Below are 23,750 nucleotides of genomic sequence, written 5' to 3' on the forward strand. Positions count from 1 at the left end.
CAAGGTCCTTCTGCAGCTCTTCACAGTCCGCTTGGTTCTTAAATTCCCGAAATAACTTGCCATCATCGGCAAACATTTGTATGGAGGAGTGTACAACGTCAGGCATGTCATTTATGAAACAAACAAACAACAGCGGGCCCAATACACTACCCTGCGGTACCCCACTTGTTACAGGTACAGATGACGATTTCGTGCCATTAATCACCACACACTGCTTGCGGTCATGTAGAAAGTCTTCTATCCACGCTAGGACATTTCCCCGAATTCCGTACCCTTCCAGTTTGATTTTCAGCCTTTCGTGGGGTACACTGTCGAAAGCCTTGGCAAAATCTAGGTAAATATTGTCGATATTACCACCCCGTTCTAGAATATGGGTCCAAATATCCAATACCTTGATCAATTGTGTTAAGCAAGAGCGCCCCGGCATAAAACCGTGTTGGCAATCTTTTACAAGGTTGTTTCGTAGTAGATGTTCCATCGCGGCATCTCTGATAATACTCTCAAGTACTTTACATATTATGCTGGTCAGGCTCACCGGTCTATAGTTGTTCGTGGAGTGACTATCGCCCTTCTTGAAGATAGGACTCATGGTAGGTGACACAGAGGCATGGTAGGTGACACAGAGGTATGGTAGGCGACACAGAGGCATGTTAGGTGACACAGAGGTATGGTAGGTGACAGAGGTATGATAGGTGATGCAGGTGGCCAGATATGCCGAGATTTTCCCAGATGATTTTATATAATTTCGGCATTTTCCAAGTTATACTAATACATTCTGAGACCACATCCATGCAGTTATATGAAATTCAGTTATCAAATGCCTAGTTATAGAGGGGTTACTGTAATACCGTATGGGTGCCTGACTACTTTATCCTGAGGGATAATTTGTGTAATACACAGGTAGTGTACACTATCAGTAGTATAGTATAATAAAACTGAATTATATTAATACAGTCGGCCCTTCACATACGCGGGTTTAACATACACGGATTCGCAAATATGCGGATTGCCCCGCTGGAGGAATATTCTGTACATTGAAGTAGTTGAAGTACATTTAAATCGCGCGCGGCACCGCACACCACCCACCACCCCACACACACACACACGCGTCACGCCACCCCCGCACTCCCTCACTCAGTCAGTCTCGCTGTAACCATGCTTGTGTTGACATCAGCATTGTAGGTTGACCCTGATTTTTTGACCAAAAAATCGTTAATTTATGATATTCCTTGTTTATAGGTCGACCCAAGTTTTTGAGGGTATTGGAACAACAAATCCATCAGTAAAAACACTCTACGTCCTATAAACTGAGGCTCACCGTGCCTGAAACACAGAGTGCCGACGGCAAATTGTTTACCATTTATTATTATGACAGTTTACACTGAAACGTGGGTAGTTTCAACAAAAATATTGTATATTTCCATTCAAGTATTTATTCAAGTCAATTAGGAGGGAATATTATTGTAATACAACAGTTTTTTAACCGAAAACCAGTACTGTACATTAATGTACAAAAATTTTTCTCTTGAGCAAAATATATGACGTTTATATTCAAATTATTGGCTGTCTTGCAAGGATTCCAGCAGTGCAAATTATAATCTCCTAACTTTAGTCTGAGATACAGTATATATATACTGTATATATATATATATATATATTTTTTTTTACGGGGAATATAGCCCGCCTGGACATAGGTCATCGACCCACAACAGGGCCCGGGGCAAAAAGTAAGAGAAAGAAATTAAGAATATGAGAGAAACAGACTATTAATCTACACCACGAAGATGCCGGACAACTAGCTTTTTGAAGTGAGACAGATTATAAGAGTATGGAAACAGAGAAGGCGGCAGAGCATTCCACAGCTCAAATGTGTGAGGAAAGAAGGATGTACTATAACGGGTTATTCTAGTGTGACCGACATCCACACGGAAACAGTGAGCATCAGGGGCAAGACGTGTGTTACGAGCCCACGGCCTTGCTGGCGGTACACGGAATGCCAAATCCACCAAACATTGCTTGTTAAAGTACCTGTAAAAGAGAGAGAGAAGCAACATTACAGGGAAGGGAGATCAACTAAAGGAGTTGAGTTATTAAGACGAAATGCCTTTGATTCCACCATACTATCCAACAGTTAGGCAGAAGAAGAGCCACCCCAGATATGAGAGCAGTACTCCAAGTTAGGACAGATGAATCCCTTGTAAACTTGAAGCAACTGCTCAGGAGTGAAGTAGCTATGGCATCTGTACAGCATTCCCAGCTTTCAGAAGACAGCTTTAGCAATGTTGTGGATGTGTGGTTTCCATAACATATTATATTAGAAATGGTGAGGCCTAGCATATATTTATTTTAGAATTTGCCAGAATGATTGAAATGTGGGAGATTATCTAATTTGGAAAGTGTAATTGATAAATACTGTGTTTTATTACTACTGAATTTAACCAAGTTTCTACCTCCACATTCGGAGATGCTGCACAAATCTGCATTGATAGATGAAGTGATATCAGCTCTAGAAGCAAATCTAGTTTGAGAATTAGGGGGAAGGGAAAAATGTGAAGAGTAGAATCATCAGCATAAGAATGGACAGAATTAGTTGGAGTGAAATAAATTATTGATGAACAGAAGAGTAGGTGAAAGAACAGAACCCTGTGGTACACCACTATTGGTAGAGAAAGAGCGAGAGCTCGATGACAGCTGCCATGGATCAGTTCTCAAGGAAGCAAGAAAACAAAGTGGGGGAGAGAAACCACAAAAGTTTCCACATAATCTCTCAAGAGAAGATAACCAAAGATGGGTGTAATAGAAAAGCAGATCACCAATAGATCTCGCCTGGCAAAAGCCATACTGATGATCAGACAAAAGAGAAAGGCATTCAAGGCGACTGAGAAAATGAGAGTTCAAGATAGTTTCGAAAATCTTAGAGAGGGATGAAGTGAGGGCAATAGAGGGATTGGAATGGTCACCCTTCTTCGGGATGGGCTGAACCGAGGCATGCTTCCAAGGAGGAGGAAAAGTTTGGGTTTTGAGGCAAAGGCGAAAGAGTGAGCAAGCACAGGCTAAAACACGAGGAGGTATTCCATCCGATCCACACGCCATACTCACATCCAACCTGGATAACGCGCCAGCAACCCTACAAGTAGACATTATTGGAAAGTACATAAATTCATATGGAGGAGTAGGAGGGATAGAGTTGGAATTGTCTAAGGTGGAATTAGAGGAGAATAAGGTGCCAAAGAGATTGGCTTTATGAGGGGGAGAGTTGGCTATAGAGTTATCAGGTCTGAAGAGAGCTGGAGAAAAGAGGGAGTGTAGAAGTTATTACAGATGATTTTGGTTAAGGACTAGAAGAAGAGTTAATAAGGACAGCCGTCTTTCTTTTTATAAAATTCCACTTGGCCTGAAGAAGAATAGCCTTACAACAATTCCTAGAAGTAATGAAAGAGGAATGTGTGCTGAACTTATAGCTAACCAATCACAGTGCAGCATTATGGGCAAGCCCAATCTAAAAGTGGGGGAATAAACGGCTCACTCGCATGTCAGAAAGAGGACAAGGGATTGCTTGCCCATGACAATTTCAAATGACCATACACAGCAGGAATTTCAAACGACAAATATTTAAGGGTTTGGACAAATTTCTTGCCCTAGAGTCCAGACTATCTGAAATCCAGACTTTTTAGGGTTTATTTTATAATTTAAATATTTCAATGCAGGACTATAATTTCTATTCAAGTGATTTAAGTTCAAGCAGGTGATTGACATTTACTGGAAAGTGGCAACAATTACCATGTACTGTTGCCAACTTGATATTACATGTACTTGTTGTCTATTGTGGAGAGAGCCTAAACAATGTTGGCAACTGAAATGAACTAAAGCAGATCAAATGGTATGGTACAAATGTTGAGAAATTGAGATTATAAGGAGTGAATATTATGTATTGAGTGGATGAAAAATGGGAAGTAAGAATTAATGACTAGTATGAAAGAACATAACAGTATAATTATATAGAAATACAGTACCAAGAAACATGATGTCCTCAAGCAGTATAGGCTCAGAGCATAATGGAATACAAAAACCATATTTATTCATACATTCCACTTAAAAAGAAACATACATATTGCCATTGCTTATGTAATCCAGCAGTACAACACAGTACCGTACTTATACATTTACGATAAATAGAGGATAATTACAGACCATCTAAAGGCACTTATAATTTATATTAAGGTTTTGTACATTTTTAAATGTTCAGAAATTTTATCCATCGAAAAAAAAAATATGAATGCATTGGGCACTTGGAATATTAGTGCTAATTATCTGCATCTGGTGTTGGAAAAGGGTAACAGATATCAAATGGGAATGTCAGTTTGGTATCAAATACCAAACTGCAATATTGTCCCAAAACAGTTGGTAGGTCAGATATTTGGTTATTACTAATTGAGCATTCCTTCACACAAGGAATAATCCACTCAACACACTTGTTTTTGTTTTATCTGTCTGGACTGACATGTTAGTACCTGTTCTTAACCTTTTATTCCTAAACAGTCAAGCCCAAATGTCCCTGAGTTACAGCCTCATTACTCGCTGTGTAGACTCCGTTAGTATACTATAGTGGCTTCGTATATCAAATTACCCAAGGTAATGTGGGACCATTTCTCGGGCGGATCCAGGAATATTAAGGGGGTGGGGAGTCCGAGATGTTGTGGGAGGGTGAACATGGCGAACGCAGAGAGCCCAACCATTTGGGAGGGGTGGGGGCACAATAAGCCCCCTCCCCACAGAAAACCTTCTTAAGTCTGACCAATATGATGGGCATTTTGAAACCATACACACATGATATTAGGAGATATTCTACGTCAATAGTAAATACTTTTTACTATACAAAAATGCCTGAGTACAATACTGCATTAAAGAAAAAGTATTGGAATTTTCTGGTGAAAGGGGGGGTCCGAACCCCCTGGATCCGCCCTTGTTTCTAGTCATCTTTATATAATAATGCACCACATCACACCGCTAATACTATCTATATTATTGTATACTATGTCTTCCATAACTTCTTGATTCTTTTTTTAATCTCCATAAATATGTATTCAGCATTCTATAACTATTTATTATACCAGGAAAATAAATACTGTATTTCAATCATATCTTGACAAAAACAAAGGTGCTGAGTGTGTATGCAGGTTGTTCATACACATATACTGTACAGTGTACTCTAAACCTTGTTCTTTAAAGGCTAATATTATGTATACAAATATACATACACATGAATACAAATGAAAATAGTTCCCATGAGGCCAGAGAAAATATTATTTACCTAAACAACTTGCCATATAAATTTACACCTAAAAGATATCAGACACTGCATTAAGATATTTGTTAGAGAAAATTACTAAAGAGATCTGTGTGTGACTTAAACTATTTAATATATTATGTAATAAATTTGTCAATCTACCATTATTGTACTTGTACAACTCCTTAAACACCTATTCTTTACTTAGATACACACCAAAATAACTAAAGACCAGAGGAGCATCAAACAATTGCACTTAATATCAGCTTCTCATTGAAACGGAACACCTCATCATTCCACATCAAGCATGACTATGATTTTGTTGATCTATTTGGTTAAAAAAAACATTAATAATATCTCTTTATTGGCAAATATAAACACTAAAATTCAAGCAACATAACTTAGTGATTTAAAGAGTAAAACAGTACAAATTGTACTCAGCAGCAGATATACCATGGGGGGAAATGCAGTGTTCTGAAAATTGGGGTTTCAATTACACTATTAAATCTAAATTTTTCAAGTTTAGAATATGGGCATGGAATTCCAAATAGTAGCCTGTCGTCCCGGCATATGTTGTTAGCATGACAAACCAAGATATACCCATGTTACGTGTACCAACTAGATTACTCCAATTACGCATCAACAAACAGGCATAAAATAAAGTTTGGAGATTATTAAATCCTTCAACAGGTCTAATGTGAATTAATAACCAGAGTTAGCCCTACCCAAATATTTTCCTTCCTACATTAAGAATTTCTAAAAGAATCTACAGCTTTGATGACACAGCTAATGAATCATCAAGTGATACCCATTTCATATAGAGATACTGCACTGTAATTGGTTAGATGACTTGATTTCACTTCCATCATGTCTCTCTGTACAATGTGGTCAGTCCAAGTAAACCTGATTATAGTATTATAACTATAGTGCCATTTCTGCCAACCCTGTAACTGAGAAAATCCCAGGGATATCATTCACAGAATAATAGACTACATTCAAGATCCTGATACCTTGATTTGTTTTCTGCTGTATGCCTAAAAGTGATTAGTCAATACAATTAGGCAACAATAACAAATGTAAAAACTAACTTTACATATACCGTACATGTATATGGCAAAAATAATTTTTTAAGTTCCATTTAAAATCTTTTGAGGTAAAAATTTTTAACATCTTTAACCCTCAGCAGAAAGATTAGACTACAAAAATGAAGTTCTGGTATCCACTAAACAGTTCAATCTACAGCAAAATCCAACTCCTAGTGTGCTGTAGTTGCTTTCATTTGGTAAACCAGTTCTTAAATTCTATTATTCGTCTCTGGCCTATGACCAGTCTCCCTGTTGTCACTATCTAATATAACTAAACAGTCATGGCTAACATCCCTCTCACACTCCTGTCTCCCCAGCCATTCTTTCTTTTATGTTATTCTTATTTAGCCTTCAGTACTTCTTTATCATTCCAATTGCATTTTTTCCAAGCTGACATGGTTACTCTCAGTCTGCTATTAACAGTCCTCTAACAAAAAATTGTCTTGATAGTGACAAAATTACTAAATTTTTCTTCTAATACTGTTATACCTACTTTGGTTTTATTCATATACATTATCTTACTAAAAATATAACAATGAAAGCCACCCCCCCCCCCGTGAATTAAACACTACTTGTATGACCAAATTTTACATTATCTAAAATAAGATTCTTCTGCACAAGGGTTACCTTAATTTCCTACTGTATACCCTGGTTTTGAGGAGCATCAAGTTCATCCCTCTTCCTCATTTACCATAAAATGTGTTATTCATATAATACTTCCATATTAGTACACAATTAATTTGCATGATTTAACAATCTAAAAGAGACTATACTTATGAGGACTGACTTTAGGTGCATCCTTATTACATGACAACTTACAGCTAAAGCAAATTAAAATACAGAATATACAGTATTACCCTGCTTTACGCGGTTTCACTTTCCGCGATTTCTCATTTACGCGGTGCCTCGCCAGAACCAAACTTTCACATTCCGCGGTGCATCTACTCATATACGCGGGAAGCGGTGCGGGCAGGATGCGCACAAGGTCGCCCAGTCATCAAAACATTACCGAGTTCTTCACCCGCCACCCACCACAGCCGGCCTAAGTCAGTGATAGTGAGGATATGGCCTTATATGGACTTTGAGGGGTTTGACAAAGAGGCCCTGCAAGCTTATGTGGTGGATTGTGATACAATTGATACAAGTGATACAGGCGAGGGCCAATAGTCTGCCCTCTGCCTCGGAACCAACCCCCCATCCCTGTGTGCCCAGCCATCTTTTCTACTAATGTAAGTGTTAAAAAACTAATATTATTGATATTTCTCTTAATTATTAATTGTGTGTGCATACCATCATAAAGTTAAGATAATATTTTTACTACAACATAGTTGTGTGTCGTCAAAAAGTGGAGTTTGGGGGTCGGGCCAGTCTCTATTGGAATTAATCCCATATGTTCTGTTGTTCACTTTATGCGGTACCCTGTGGGTTCAATTGACCGCGTAAATCGGGGTACTACTGTACTTAAATTATAGTTTTTCATTTCAGGACCTAAACACACAGAAACACCACCTCTACATATTTCACCGCCAAAAGCTCTTCCTCATCCTAGACTGCAGTAAAGATTAGTGAATCCTGAGTGTTAACTTTCACTGTGGTGTCATGATAAATTATTTATTCTTCTACAACAGTGAGCTATTGAGTGGACATGTTATGGTAATAAGTTCTATTTTCAAACCATAACGGCTTTGTCAATAAATTTGTATTTATTCACACCACTGACGAAAGTTGCCAATATATCATCAACTAAGTTTACACAGATTCAAGAAACACAATTTCCCCTACAGATGGCAAGTTTCTAATGAAGAAAACTTCCTACACCATATAACTTCCAACTGCCCAAAACACATTGATGACAGGGATGACTTGATGAATAACTGAATTATATATGTACAGTATACTGTTCATAAATTTCCATAATACATGGGAGTGGAGGTGATTTTGGCCTTAAGAGCTCCAAAGGTCCCTGAAATAAAATGCACGAGCAAAATCTTTTTTAAAAGAGGAAAAGGTGGCACCTGTAAATAGTGACTTACTATATTGGCAGTTTATAGTTCTGTCACAAGTTAAACACGATCATGTGGCCACCTATCCCCGACAGAGTACTACCACATTGGTAACAGCCACACTATTTATGGCTATCATGAATAACTGGTACCTTGCATATACAAATGCAATGTTTTGTATTAACAGAGGATTCACACTTAGATAATGTGTTATCTTGCAATTAAATTTGTTGACACCTTAGGCTTTACTTATGTGATCTGTACAAGAGATATTGTTGTGTAGATAGATGATAATGGTTGTATGGGTATCTCACAGATTGAACAACATAGGACTTTTTTTTCAGATGAGAGAATCATAAGAAATCAGAGAAATTAACACAAGAGGAAAGAGTCAGTTTAGCTCTCCTGTACAGAGAGTCAGATACTACATATCAATCACTTGCAAAAGAATTGAATCGATAAAACCCACCTGCTAGTGCGTTGTTGGTTAAATGAATTAGTGTGCAGCATTATGCTTTCTTTACATAAATATTAAATGGACTCTTTCTTCACTGATTATATGGTATGAATCCCTCGCCCATAAAAGAAAGAACATCTCTTCCAATGGTGTTCGACCTGAAAGACTTCTAAAAAACATGCTAGTGCATGATCTCTATGTATCAGTACGGTATGTAAAAATATGAAAGTCTTGGAATACTGTGCTTATCAAGTGAGGATTCTTCCATGTAACAGAAAACATTAAACATCACACAGGAATATAGCAGACCAAAGAAGCAGAAAAAAAGTATTTTTCTTACAAGAGACACGGGGCAAAAATACTTGAAAAAAAAAATATATATATATATATATATATATATATATATATATATATATATATATATATATATATATATATATATATATATATATATATATATATATATATATATATATATATATATATATACATATATATATATATATATATATATATATATATATATAACATATATATATATATATATATATATATATATATATATATATATATTATATATATATATATATATATATATATATATATATATATATATATATATATATATATATATATATATATATATATATATATATATATATGTATATATATATATATATATATATTACTACATACACATATATATACATACACACATATATACATATATTAAGAAAACAGAGGGTGAGACCAGGTCCACAATGGTCAGGTACAGACCTGGTCTCACCCTCCTCTGTATATATACACCTTGATTTGTATTTCTCTCTCTAGTCTGTACTCACCCCTGAAGATGTGAATTACACGAAAGCGCTTGGGAACTTCGTGTTTTCTTCTTTCCTTGTGGTTATCATATATATATATATATATATATATATATATATATATATATATATATATATATATATATATATATATATATATATATATATATATATATATATATATATATATATATAAGTACAGGGTATATACTGTATTACTGTAAATGTATATGTGCATGTGTGTGCATGTGTGTGTATTGCAAGTTTTCCACTATGACTTCTCTTCTTAAAAATGGTCTTTTTATGACATGCATATAAAGTACATATAATGTACTTAGAGTATTTAGTACAGTACGTACTGTATATATATACACACACACACACACATGCATACAATAAAAAAGGTGTTTGAAACTAGTTTGCACTGCTATAAACTTTTTTAACTTAAATTCCTGCATTTGGCCATTCATATACTGCATGTTTCAATTCCCATTGGTATGTTACTATACTGTATAACACTCACATCACAAACCCCAGTAGAAAATAAATAAGTTACTAATGTGAAACACCTAACCACCTCCTTAACTTATGCCTTTGATTTATCTGCAATATACAGTACATTACAAAATAACTTATATCATTATCTACATTTCTTTATGCCCACATAGCCTAAAAAAAGAGGATTGTATATACATCATATAAAAAACCTTGGGGTTTTATCAATATATACGTACACCTTATACAAATGTTCAACTTTTTTTTTAAAAGACTAAAACTAGGATTTAAAACAAAATGCAGATTCTCATACCTAAAATGACCAATACAGTTCAAATCCATACAAATTAACCCATTCACATTCCAGTAATGATGAGTATACCAGAATGCAAAATGATCAATGAAAAAAATAAAATAAATAAATAATAATAATACAAACGATTACAAAAAAATAAAATAAATAAATAAATAATAACAATATGTCAATACAAACCAACAAAACCTACCCTGCACTAGCCTATGATTGTTAGGTTTGGGGTGCCTGCATAAAGAACAGTTCTGTTTATGGGATTTTTTCTAATACAGTAGAGTTACAGAGTACACATATCCATATTACACAACCCTGCATAAATGCATCTGACCCCCCTGAACCGCTCTTATGCTTGGGTCTTGCAAGTCAACCCACCCAGCATCTCTCGCTAGCTCTACATGTTTATCAGGTGTCCATGCTTGTTTTAGATAATAACAAAAAATAAATAAAATTACAATACCCTCATGGCTTAGAAATAGACCATAATACGGAAAAAACCAACAACACGGGAGCGTATGTGTGGGAAGCGAACATATGTACTGTACAGTATTGAGGCAGTGAGCTGTAACTGCACTTTCCTTCCCTATGTGTGATGTTATGGCATACACACAGCGCAGCCACCCACGTCTGTGCATGACTGCCTGTCTGAACTGTGTCATGTCAACCAGAGGATGGTTTGAGTGTTTGTACATTTTAAGTGTTCATATGGTACTGTAGGTTAAATATTTGTGTTTATTTGTACATTTAAGGTGTTTGTATGGTACTGTAAGGTAAATTATTGCCATGGCGTCCTTCTCTCTCTCATACTGGTTCCGTGAACATCTTTCACGCGATCACTCTCATAAGTTTTCCTTTACTGGTGAATTTTACTGCAATCATGGCCCCTCATATGAAAATTAGTGTCCATGCTTGTAGTGGTAAGAAAAAAAAGAAAAAGTGGATACTGTGAGGACTTTTGATGAAAAAGTCAAGATATTGGATTTATTAAGGAGTGGCATATCAAACTCTGAAGTTGCGCATTGGTGTCTTTAGTGTAAAAAGGTGTGTGTGTGTGTGTGTGTGTGTGTGTGTGTGTGTGTGTGTGTATATATATATATATATATATAGATATAACCGACCCACAAATTGTTCGTGCCTACAGTTATAGACTGCGAACCGACAGCTCTTGCTATGTCCACAACTCACTATCCTTCTTCAAATCTCTTTATCGCATATAATTTAACTTCTAATGTAACACTTTTCCTCTTCTTTCTGTGACCACAATCAGTAGTGGTGCATTATGCATGTTTAGCGCTCACTGTTCTAGGGGCCCAAATAAACTTTTAATTGGATTTTAATTGAATGTTGGAAGAGCATAAAATATGGCGCTCACGCTGGTCGCTTACACAGCGCTGAGCACCTTCACACCAAATTTAAAAAATTGTCGTACCTTTATCATTTTCCTGCACATTAAAATTTTTGTTTTTCAACGATGTTATAATGAAACGAAGTTAACAGGGAAATGATGTACCTGTATTTATATATATTTGTACCCTGTACTTTCACGTATCATTATTACCTAGCTCATGTAATTATCTTAAGTGGAGCAAAGTATTTTTTGGTACAGTAAGTACCTCGATTACCTTACTTATCAGCTTTTCTTCCCCACCCATAGGTCGGTTAAATGAGTGTTTACTGTATATATATAGATAAAAGGGGGACCTGAATATGTACATGCATATTCGCACTTACACAGGTTCACATACTCAGAGACTCTACTGTACCGGCCATTTTGCAAGCTGAATCCTCTCACCTAACTGCAAATGGTGCATTCATTCACACCAACAATTGACTGATAAAAATTACTTAAAAACTGCACAAAATACTCTTTTCTCTTTCAAATTCATCATCTTGAATATTCAAATAGCAGATGTCGAGCTTTTGTCCAATTCAAATACTGTACAGTAACTGTTCGCGTATTACATTAATTTAGCTTGGCATGGGGTGGGGAAAAGGAGTAAAATCACCGAAGTATTTATCACACTTGCCAAAAACGAAAATTCCATCAGTATGGTGTCAATGTTTTATATTTTCTTTTTATAATTTTTCACTTATTTCTTTTTTTTCTCAATCAAATGTCCCAGTTAAAAATAAGAATGAATACTTATCTATTGTGCTAAAATGGCTATCATTTTCTTTATTATCTCAATTGCCAAACATAAAAACAAGGTCAAATTATCATATATCATACTACAGTACAATGTTTATCCCAAGTTAACCAACCTTTATATCAGTATGTAGATGCAATAGACCAGGTCACAATCAAATTCACTAAAGCACAATTTCATATACAGTGTGTATTCAGGCAGACATTTATGATGCCTTCTCGCATAATCCAATTCCCCTTCCCAGTACAGTACAGTATTATTAAAACTACTGCCATACATAATAACCATCTTACTGTTTTGGAATATTCTTAATACTTGAGAGCTTTTAAGGTGACATTACTGAAAGAACATGACCAATCCACAAATTAAAACGTCACCTGAACTGCTCTTTACATTCCATTTATTTTACCACAACACCAAATTACAAGATATTCGCATTTTCTGTATCAACACGTTTGGACTGAACTCCTTGTCGTTGAGCATTTGCATCTACTGGTTCATCACATAGTGTTAATTTCTGTATTTGTTCCATACCTTCTTTAACCACCTTCCCACCTACAGGTTTAATCATATCCTCCTCTTCAGTTCTGGAGTCTTCGGTCTCCATGAATTCTTCTTCCGTCTCTTCCAGAATGCGTCCAGCACTCACCTCCCTAACCAGGAGGTAACTCGACACTACTGCTGGCTTCAGAGGGTGCACTAATGTCCTGAACTTCCGGGCTTTTCTAGCTATCGATAACTTTTTCCTCCCCTTCAGAGATTGAGGCAGTGGGTTTAGGTGAAGCTGAGTGGAGGACTGAGACTGTGGGAATGACTTCCCCAGTAGGGGGGAGGATGGCCGTCTGAAATAAATGAAAACAAAACCAAAATACTACCTTAGTCATTTATAACAACAAGAGATTAAAACCTAATTTTCTTCTTTCATTATGTTTCCACTGCAACCTACGATTTCAGAAAGCAGTATTGAAATAGTATCCAGTTAATGAAATAACAAGTACAGGAGCCATGTAATGTCTACTAATTTTTTGCATCAAGTTTATGAAATAATCAGTGCTTTCTTTATGGTCAGCTCTAAACTGTCAATGTCCAATGTTGATCCCAAAAAAGACTCTCAAACATAATGGATCCGGTCCTACTGTAATGTGTTCAAAGAACAAACCAATCTAGCTGATATCAAAAGCATCAATTAATGCTTTACCTTCTAATAAGCATAATCAAATTCAGGCAGCACACTTTTACTCTAGGCCATAGAGTACAGTACAGTATAATGAAGGATATGTTCGGGTGTTTGTCAGGCATAAGGTAACCAGCTCCAAGTAATGTATAATGTCATCAACGTTCTCCAGTATTTTCATGGATGGGATAATAAGATATATAAATGAAAGCAACAGTAAAGGAGCAATGGTGCAATTTTGGGATATCATAAATTACTCAAATAGTCAGTGTGTCAGGGGCCCTTGTGGGTGATTCAGAGGAAATAATACAAATGCTAGTGGTGAGTGTGGAAGACTGTACTAGGAAGAAATTAACCCTTATATGGCACGTAAGGATTAGTTAATGCAATCCCTTATGGAGAAAGAAAAAAAAAATGGAATACAAGTAACATGAAACACCCACTGATGTTGGCTGTCATTTTTAGCGTCAATAGTGAAAACGAACAATCGTATTTACAAAAGTAAGAAGACAAGGGAGATGAAGAAATGAATGTTAACTTTCCTTTCAGAAATATCTTAGCAAATGGAACAGTTAATAGCAATAAAAAAAGAAAGGTAAAGCTGCAATAAGACACATGGGAAGAGAACCACATCAAAAGAGGCACAGATTAGGATGTACAAAGAACTGTAGAGCTGAAATTATCAAATGATGGTGAACAATCACCTCTGGATGCAAGAGGGAGTAGCATATTATATGTTAACATAATGATTTGCTTGAGAATTATATCGAGTCAATAGAATGAAGAGATAAGAAATTCAGAAATAAGGAGATGAGGTGATAGAGATCTTCGTAAAAACAAAGATCTGGGTTTAGGTTTACTCATGTGGTAAGGTCATACTGACAAGGTGGGGAGTAAAAGATTGCTAAAGTGTGGATAATTTAATTGTGGAGGGTCAAAGAGAGAGAAGACCAAGAAGATGGGATGAAGGACGCACCAGAAGTGAGGGAAATGGACGACCAGGAAGCGTCACTGTTTGTGACATAGCAGAGAGGCATCGAGTGACATTTGGGTGAGGATGTGTTGCTGATATGTGATGCTACATTGTGTTAAGTGACAAGGGTGGCTGGTACTGTAGTGTGATATTATGATGAAAACTGGTGGCTTCCTTGATTTTCTAAACTTCTGATTACAAATAGACAACATAAAATTAGACCCAAGGCAAAGGAGTATCACATGAATGCAGGTAGGAGAAAGGATTTCAATCCTCACACTGTTTTGACAATATACTGTACTTCAGAACTTTATTTTAAAGTATAAATTTCTTAAAAAAGCAAACATATTCCTGTCTCAGTTCTGTATTATGAAATTTTGTGCCTGTTTCTCTGTCAAATCATTTGCAGCATCCCCACTTTCTCAAATTGAATAAAATAATTTTTCAGATACAAAAGCTGTAATGAAATAGAGAGTAAACCAGACCAACAACTGCTGAGGTGTTTAGTTGCCTCTAAGTACTTCTTGTAGAGGCAGATGAATACTGTACAGTATATCATTATTTACATAAAAACTGGATGTATAATTTCAATTAATCCTGTTCCAGAGCAAAAAATTCCCAACATTTTAACTACAAATCTATACAAATGCTCAATTTACATTAATTGTATCATCTTTATCACCAGTACAGTATTTGAATGAGTTTTATAGTACAGTACTTACTCTTAAATCAAATGCTACACTGAATAGTCGGTTACTTAGTGAGAAGAGTTACTGTAAGAGGCATACAAGATGTTTCAAGCACAAAAAATGATGATAGTCATGTCTAACTTTCAACATTTGTGTATATAGACAAAGCCACAGCAATCAACTGAACACACACGATATTCTTACTTCAATTAAAACTTTAACTTGATTGTGCAAGACCTTCCACTAATAAGCAAAGAAAATCAAACAACAGAGACAAATGCAGATATGCTGTGAAGTGATTTCTGGACAATACTTTCCATGTGTCACTAGTAATATATTATAATATTGCTTTCATTATATACGATACATAGGAAGTGAATACATATTCTCATGAATGGCATCAGCTCATACCTCTAGCATTCAAAGCAAAATCACTGAGTGCCTTAATGAGACCTACATAAGTAATATCTCTGTTAGCCGGAACTCTCCAATAACTGAAACTTAAATTTTCTTGAAATAAAATTCCAGGTTTGGGAAAATTTTTTGAGGGGCACATTTTCTAGAAAATTTAAAGAAAAATTTCCTGGTAATGTACCTGGAAAAAATCTGGAGATGGATGATTTTTTCCGGGTTTGAGAGATGAAAATCGAGCACATTTTCCAGAAATTCTGAGAAAATTTTCCTGGTACAGTACCCAGAAAAATTCTGGGGATGGGGGATTTTCCCAGAGGTGCTCTACACCAATTTTTTCCAGCTAACAGACATATCACTGTACAGTACTCGCTTTATAGAAAACATGAATAAAGTACAGTATTAAATCAAAACACATATACATAAGAAAATTAGCTATCAAGGGATGGGACCTAAGCAAGGAGTTAAAAAGGTACTGTATTTCAGAGATGCATTGTACTTTCTACCTAGAGGCAATAAATCATGGGTTTTGAATGAAGCAAGAGATGACTTGCTTGAGGTCTGCATCTGGGGTAACCAGAATGGAAAGGGTAATTAATGTATGAGGAGTAAAGTGTGGCATTGATGAAGAGGTTTTCTGAGATGGTATGACATGTGAGGGGGAGGCAAAATGTGGGAGTAATAAAGAGGGTGTATACGATAAATGAAAAGGTGTGCTGGGGAGATGGAAATACCTAAACCATGGGATGGAAAAGTGTGAACAAAATATTAAAAAGATTAGAAAAAGACAGATAAACAGTGGTCCTTGTATCATGGTCACTCCCCTAAGAAGGGTGCACTCTAGAGCACTATAATTAAGAACAATTAAAGGATGTGATCTACACTACTTAAAAATAACAAGAGCACACTGGTATTATTATTTTCATCTTTGAAATGGTGAACAAATACTGTACTGACATAACTGCAATTTAAAAAAGGTGAAACATTTAGAGCTATGCACATAAACTGGGAAATTTCAAAAGGGAGATATATATAAATATAAATATATATATATATATATATATATATATATATATATATATATATATATATATATATATATATATATATATATATATATATATATATATATATATATATATGTGTGTGCAAGTAAATCACTGTAGGTGTGCATGATCTAGGTATATGCAGATAACCACAAGGAAAGAAGAAAACACGAAGTTCCCAAGCGCTTTCGTGTAATTCACATCTTCAGGGGTGAGTACAGACTAGAGAGAGAAATACAAATCAAGGTGTATATATACAGAGGAGGGTGAGACCAGGTCCACAATGGTCAGGTACTAGGTAATGACCCTATTTATCTTTAAATAGCACACAACGGTTGGTGGTCAGGTCAGATGGTCAGGTGACCCAGCCTTCTCACCTGGTCACAAATCTTCTTAATTACAAAATTGTCCAGCTTGTACATGCCGTTACTCAAATTCATGTCGAATGCTTCGGTATGTTTAATAAGACTAGATTCTATGATGTTCCTACTATCAATTGAATTACATGGTTAGTTTCTTCACTAAATCCCCTAGTTGGCAACATTTCTAACTCCAATATCAAGAACAATATGGATCTGGTTGATAAACTCAATAACTTACACATTAATTATAATTTTAAACTGGTCAGCTTTGATGTAACATCACTCTTTACAAAGGTCCCAGTTGATGATTTACTAGAGTTCCTCATAGATTCCCTGGATGATATTTCACTGCCCGTCTCGAAAGACGACTTCATCGAACTCATCAAACTATGTATTAAGGATTGCAAATTCGAATTCAATGGAGAATATTATGCTCAAAAATTTGGTATGGCAATGGGTAATCCACTCTCACCTGTATTAAGCAACCTATATATGGAATTCTTTGAAAAGAAACTATTAAGTAATATTTTACCACCCTCAGCAGTATGGTTTAGATATGTTGATGATGTATTATGTCTCTGGCCATGTAATGAGGACCTAAAAGCTTTCCTGCCACAACTTAACAACTTAGCCCCCTCGATCAAATTCACTGTGGAATTAGAGCAAGACTGTAAATTGCCATTCCTAGACTGTCTGATACACAGAATAGGTAACACTTTTAAGTTCAGTATTTATAGAAAACCAACTAATGTGTGTTCATACATTCATTATTATTCTGCCCACCATAATAAAGTCAAACAGTCAGTATTTTCAAAAATGTTTTTACGTGCCTTGAGAATTTGCAGTCCGGAATTCATCGATGAGGAATACAAATATATATATAATATTGGCTCAAACCTTAAATACCCTACATCTTTCATAGACAAATGCCTAAACATTACTAAGAAAACTTTTTATAGAACTGATCCCAAGCCCACCCATGACCATAAGAATATCTTAATATTACCATTTCACAAAAATTTCTCACACATTCCTTCACAACTAAAAACCTGGAATGTCAATGTGGCATTTAAAAACTCATGCACTGTTAAACAAATGTTAATCAAGAACTCCCACAACAACACAATTGGTTGCATTTATAAAGTTCCTTGCAAGGAATGTAATATGTTTTACTTATGTTTTACTTAGGCCAGACAGGTAAAGATCTTGCAACTAGAATTAAACAACACAAATACAGTGTTAGGACAGGCCAGGAATCCAATGCTCTGTTTGTTCATTTGAGGGATAACAAGCATTGCATTGACTGGGATAATGCCTCCTCAATATTACCATGTAATTCAATTGATAGTAGGAACATCATAGAATCTAGTCTTATTAAACATACCGAAGCATTCAACATGAATTTGAGTAACGGCATGTACAAGCTGGACAATTTTGTAATTAAGAAGATTTGTGACCAGGTGAGAAGGCCAGGTCACCTGACCATCTGACCTGACCACCAACCGTTGTGTGCTATTTAAAGATTAGTAGGGTCATTACCTAATACCTGACCATTGTGGACCTGGTCTCACCCTCCTCTGTATATATAAACCTTGATTTGTATTTCTCTCTCTAGTCTGTACTCACCCCTGAAGATGTGAATTACACGAAAGCGCTTGGGAACTTTGTGTTTTCTTCTTTCCTTGTGGTTATCTGCATATACCTAGATCACGCACACCTACAGTGATTTACTTGCATATATATATATATATATATATATATATATATATATATATATATATATATATATATATATATATATATATATATATATATATATATATATATATATATATATATATATATATATATATATATATATATATATATATATATATATATATATATATATATATATATATATATATATATATAAAATTTATTACAATGATCTAGTAGTGGACAATTCATATGAATAGGTCAGAGTTCCACACACATGTCAAACTGTGGTATGACTTGCCATTAAAGCAAAAGTGTAAATGAATAAAGTACAAATATCAGTTTATTTTTGCATTTTACTCACATCCCTAGCTACTGCAGATCAAAGCATAATACTGCTTCCAGGATACACAACCTGACCCCTGTGTGACATCAACTGTCCCCCTTCATGACCTACCTGGTGGTGACCTTGAAGCCGCCTGAGACAGTGACCTGAAACACAACAACCTTAAGGTCAGTTGTGTTGGTGGGAGTCTCACAGTGCCCGCACAATGTTTCTTAGGGTCAAAATTTTGTCACATACTGTACTACTAAATATATATGCCTTAACTTTTGGGGAGTCATCCTCTTAAAAAAAATTTCATGTCAATGCTGAAAGTGACAAAACTTTGATCCTTTCATAGTGTTTTTACAACCAATCACAGGATCTTGGATAATTCTCATTTATACATTTACAAAGGCATTTAGTTAATGTATTTATTTTTGTTTAAGCAGTGTGTAGATAGTGAAGAAGGCAGAGGGACTGTCTCTGCCATATAATATAAGTAAGAAAGAAGTGGGTTACAAGGGTTAATTAGGTGTTAAGATGATCCCTTTTCTTTTTCACAATTGTAAAGCTGAAATTCAAAGAAACTTGTAGGGATCTGATACACTCTTATTTCTAATAATTAATTGCTTAACAAACTTTCATGGTTTCAACAGTGCACAAGTTAGTGAAGAGTTCTATTCAAAGCAAGTTCAAAATTAATACAACAAATGTTCAATCAATTATATTCAAGAAACACTGCCCAAACAAGCTGCAATCTTTCTCATATCAGCATTCTCCTTATTATACAATTTCCATAATCCAGTTCTGTAATCTTAATAAGACTTACTTATTTTTGTGTAAACAATAACATAATTGAGATATTTCATTTACAAATGTGTAGGATTTTACATACATTATTCATATATATATTCATACAATTCAGTATTTATGGGTGATGACATACCCCACAACAGTGAGTCAATTTCTCGACTCATGGCCCCTGAATCATGTGATAGATTCCAGTCAGGAATGGTCAGAAATTTTTAACAGAGAAGTTAATGGAAAAAAGAGATGGTCGGAGTCAGTGGATGATCTTCTGAGGTCTAGGATACATAAGTGCAGAGGCTGAAAGAAAGCAGTGCTCGTCTCTTGTAATGTGGGTTGCTGGTCCATACCAAGGAAGTCCCAGGCCCTAGCTGTGCATGGGTACCAAATTTTATAGTTGGGTAAGTGGAGAAGATCAAGAGTAGTTCTGCCTCAACTGCAATATGTATGTATGTATGTATGTATGTATGTATGTATGTGTACTTGTGTACTTTTCATAATATATAACACAAAATTCAGATTGTCTGTATATCACGTGAGGCAGGGTTGGAATTATATTACAATAACATTGCTGAAGACAGTGGAGTAGAAGCTCAAAGCATAACAGTGGACTATCAGTGATCTGCTTCAGTTTATTAAATGGAGATGAACAGTGAGTGAAGGTATAAAATGGGGAAGATCACAGGTGGGTATAGTGTCAATGGGTGTATGAAAGGTAATAACTTGGTGTATTGAGGATCCTTCTTGAATCAGCAAACGATACAGAAAGAAATGACAACCAAACTACAGGTGCACGTCAGTTATTGTCAACCTACAACCAAACTAGACGTTATTTTGCCACAGATCAATAATAAACAAGTTTAATAAACCTGTCCACAGCTAAAATGAAGCTGTTTACAAGATGGCTAATAGTTATGATTCTTTATCTTTATATATCATGTAGATCCACAACGGAAAAGTGAACAAGATAAATCTCGATAAAACCACACAGGAAAAGGGAAACAATGGAGCAACTTAGCTTTTATCTTTTTCAGTTGCCTCTGAAGATGTCTTGAATAAATATCAAAGCTAAAGTGCTCCACTGTTTCCCTTTTCCTGTGTGGTTATATATATACAGTGGTCCCTCAATTAACGAACACAATTGGTTCCACAGAGTCGGTTGTTAACTGAAAATTTCGTTAACCGAATCTATTATTTCAATGGGATATTGGGTAATTGGTTCCAACTCACAGAAAAAGTACATACAAAGTATTGTATACCGGAAACAGAATTAACAAAACATTAAATATAAGCAAAATACAGTACTGTACAGCATACTGTACAATAATAAATAAAAAACAATAGAATACTGTATTTGAACTTACTTTGAGGTGTGTATGTAGTATTCCCAGCAGCTTTTACATATCAAACAGCTGATTGTAGAGGCAGTCGATGATGACATACCATTTTCTTTACAGAGTGCATTGGTCTAATGCCTTCATGTTTCACAATAATTTCTGCACTGTATATTATCAATATGTTCACTAAATTTCAGAATGACCAATAATTTTAATGTAAAAATATTCAAGAGACCAACAAACTTGATGTTCACTACACTGTAAACAAAAGTTAAACTGAGAAACGTTGGTGGTTGATTCGATCAGCTAAAGGGCACACAAAAACTGTTCCCTGTACTGTATATATAATCAATATGTTAACTAAATATCAGAATGACCAATAATTTTAATAGAAAAAATGCAAAAATATTCACGAGCACAACTTTCTTGACATTTACTCCACTGGAAACAAATATAAACATAGAACCAATTACTGTATTGGCGGACTAGCCAATCAGCTGATGCGCACAACAAATCGTGTCTCTCGTAAGGCTGTCGTTAATCGAAGTTTTGTTCGTTAATGGAACTGAAAATCCTTATGGGAGCTAATTTGTTAACCGAAATTTCGTTAATTGAACCGTTCGTTAATCGAGGGACCACTGTACGTAACTTTCTTCATTTACTTTTACTCAGTTACCTGCACACACCATCCTACATACATATTGTGCAAAAATTTTAAAAGAAATAATTGTCCTAAGGGCAAACACTTAAACGGAATACTGTATACATTTCTTTGCACACGAGTTAGCGGGCTCAGTGAGGGATTGGGAGGAGAGTGCAGAGTGTAGGGGGGAGTTACTAGGGAATCAGCGTCCCAGCTGGTATCCGTTCCTATGGTGACGTAGGGAATGTATGCAAGTGGCGACTGTGTTAACTGAAACCATTGTTTCAATGGGATTTTGGGTAATTGGTTCCAGCTCACCGAAAATTACATACAAACTAAAAATAAATGCAGTAAAGTACACTTACTTTGAGGAGTGCATGTAGAAGGCTTATGTGTGTGACCGGGGAACGTTACCTCTAGACCACTAAAAGCAGTCCTAGACTATGTTATATTTCACACAAAGCCTGTTCATCGAGCTTATGGCGCCGTGAACCTCCAATTTGCGACAAAAACAGCTTGGGCTGAGTTCTGAGGCTACAAACACTTTTACTGCTAGTCGTGGCTGGTTAATAGGATTAAAAAACGAGCAAACCTTCATAATATTCATGTAACTGGTGAAGCAGCCAGTGCACTTGAGGTGGTTGCAAGTAGCTCCCCAGAAACATTGAAAGAAATTATCAAGAGTGGTGGCTATAGTGTGAAGCAGCTGTTTAAAATTTATGAAACTGAACTTTTTTGGAAGCGAACGGCCTCCAGAATATACATAGATCAAGAAGAAACAACAACACCAGGGTTTAAGGCAGCAACAGACCGCTTGACGCCAGTTTTGAGGGGCAACGTTGAAGGTGATGTGAAACTGAAACACAGGCTGGTTTATCATAATGAGACTCCACGTGCACTGAAGGCCGTCCTCAAAAACCAGCTTCCTGTGATCTGGCATTATAACGCTAAGGTGTGGGTGACAAGTGTTTTGATTAAGGCCTACGTCAAAGGCTATTTCACACACTTTGTAAAAAATATTGAGAGAACAAATTATCTAATAAAGTGTTATTGCTGCTTGATAAAACACCAGAACATCCATCAGCTATGAAAGAGTGGTGTAAGAATGTGGAGGTTGTCTTTTTACCTCCAAACAACTTTCCTGATTCAGCACGTGGATCAGGGAATCATTGCTACTTTCAAGACGCATTACCTTCGCTGCACCATCCAGCAGCTGATTCATGAGATATAGGGAGAAAATAGGCCAACAATACGACAATTCTGGAAAGACTTTAATATAAAGAAAGCTCTGGAAAATATTAAAGAGGCCTGGGATGAAGTTCCCGCCTCTGGAATGAAAGGTGTGCGGAAAGAAAATTTACCAGTGTTTATGGATTCTCCGGATTCCCACAATCACCAGCTGATACAAACCAGCAGATCGTGGAGCTGGTTCAGCAAGCAGGATTTAATGAAGTTGATGAGGAAAACAAAGAGGATCTGCTTGAAGGACATGGTGAAGACCTAACCAATGATGAACTGCTACAGCAGGAAGAGGAAGAACCAATTGCACCCCCTAAGCCGAAAACGTTGACTCTGAAAGGTGTTAGGCGAATTCTCGACTTAGTCAGTCAAACTGTAGCAGGCATGGCTGAAGAGGATCCTGATACAAAGCGTGAGGAGACCATCATTGTAGGTATCAAA

At 35.9% G+C, this 23,750-nt stretch overlaps 1 protein-coding gene across 5 annotated transcripts in view; it reads right to left on the reverse strand.

The window, feature by feature from the left end:
• Positions 1 to 9,844: 9,844 nt before the first annotated feature.
• LOC121864599 (tubulin polyglutamylase TTLL4-like) overlaps positions 9,845 to 23,750 on the reverse strand; it is a 38,033-nt gene continuing 24,127 nt past the window's right edge. For 3 of the 5 annotated variants that reach the window (XM_042363662.1, XM_042363663.1, XM_042363665.1), the window contains exons 15-16: positions 19,416 to 19,450; positions 9,845 to 13,447 (exon numbers count right to left, since the gene is read on the reverse strand). In XM_042363662.1, the coding sequence (XP_042219596.1) occupies positions 13,027 to 13,447; positions 19,416 to 19,450 (456 nt within the window). In that variant the 3' untranslated portion in view covers positions 9,845 to 13,026. Of the gene's footprint in view, positions 13,448 to 19,415; positions 19,451 to 19,994; positions 20,462 to 23,750 lie in introns of those variants that run through there. The other 2 variants (XM_042363666.1, XM_042363667.1) reach the window with 2 other exon arrangements.

The sequence above is a fragment of the Homarus americanus genome, unplaced genomic scaffold (assembly GCF_018991925.1).
Source record: "Homarus americanus isolate GMGI-L3 unplaced genomic scaffold, GMGI_Hamer_2.0 scaffold57965, whole genome shotgun sequence".
Taxonomy (NCBI): domain Eukaryota; kingdom Metazoa; phylum Arthropoda; class Malacostraca; order Decapoda; family Nephropidae; genus Homarus; species Homarus americanus.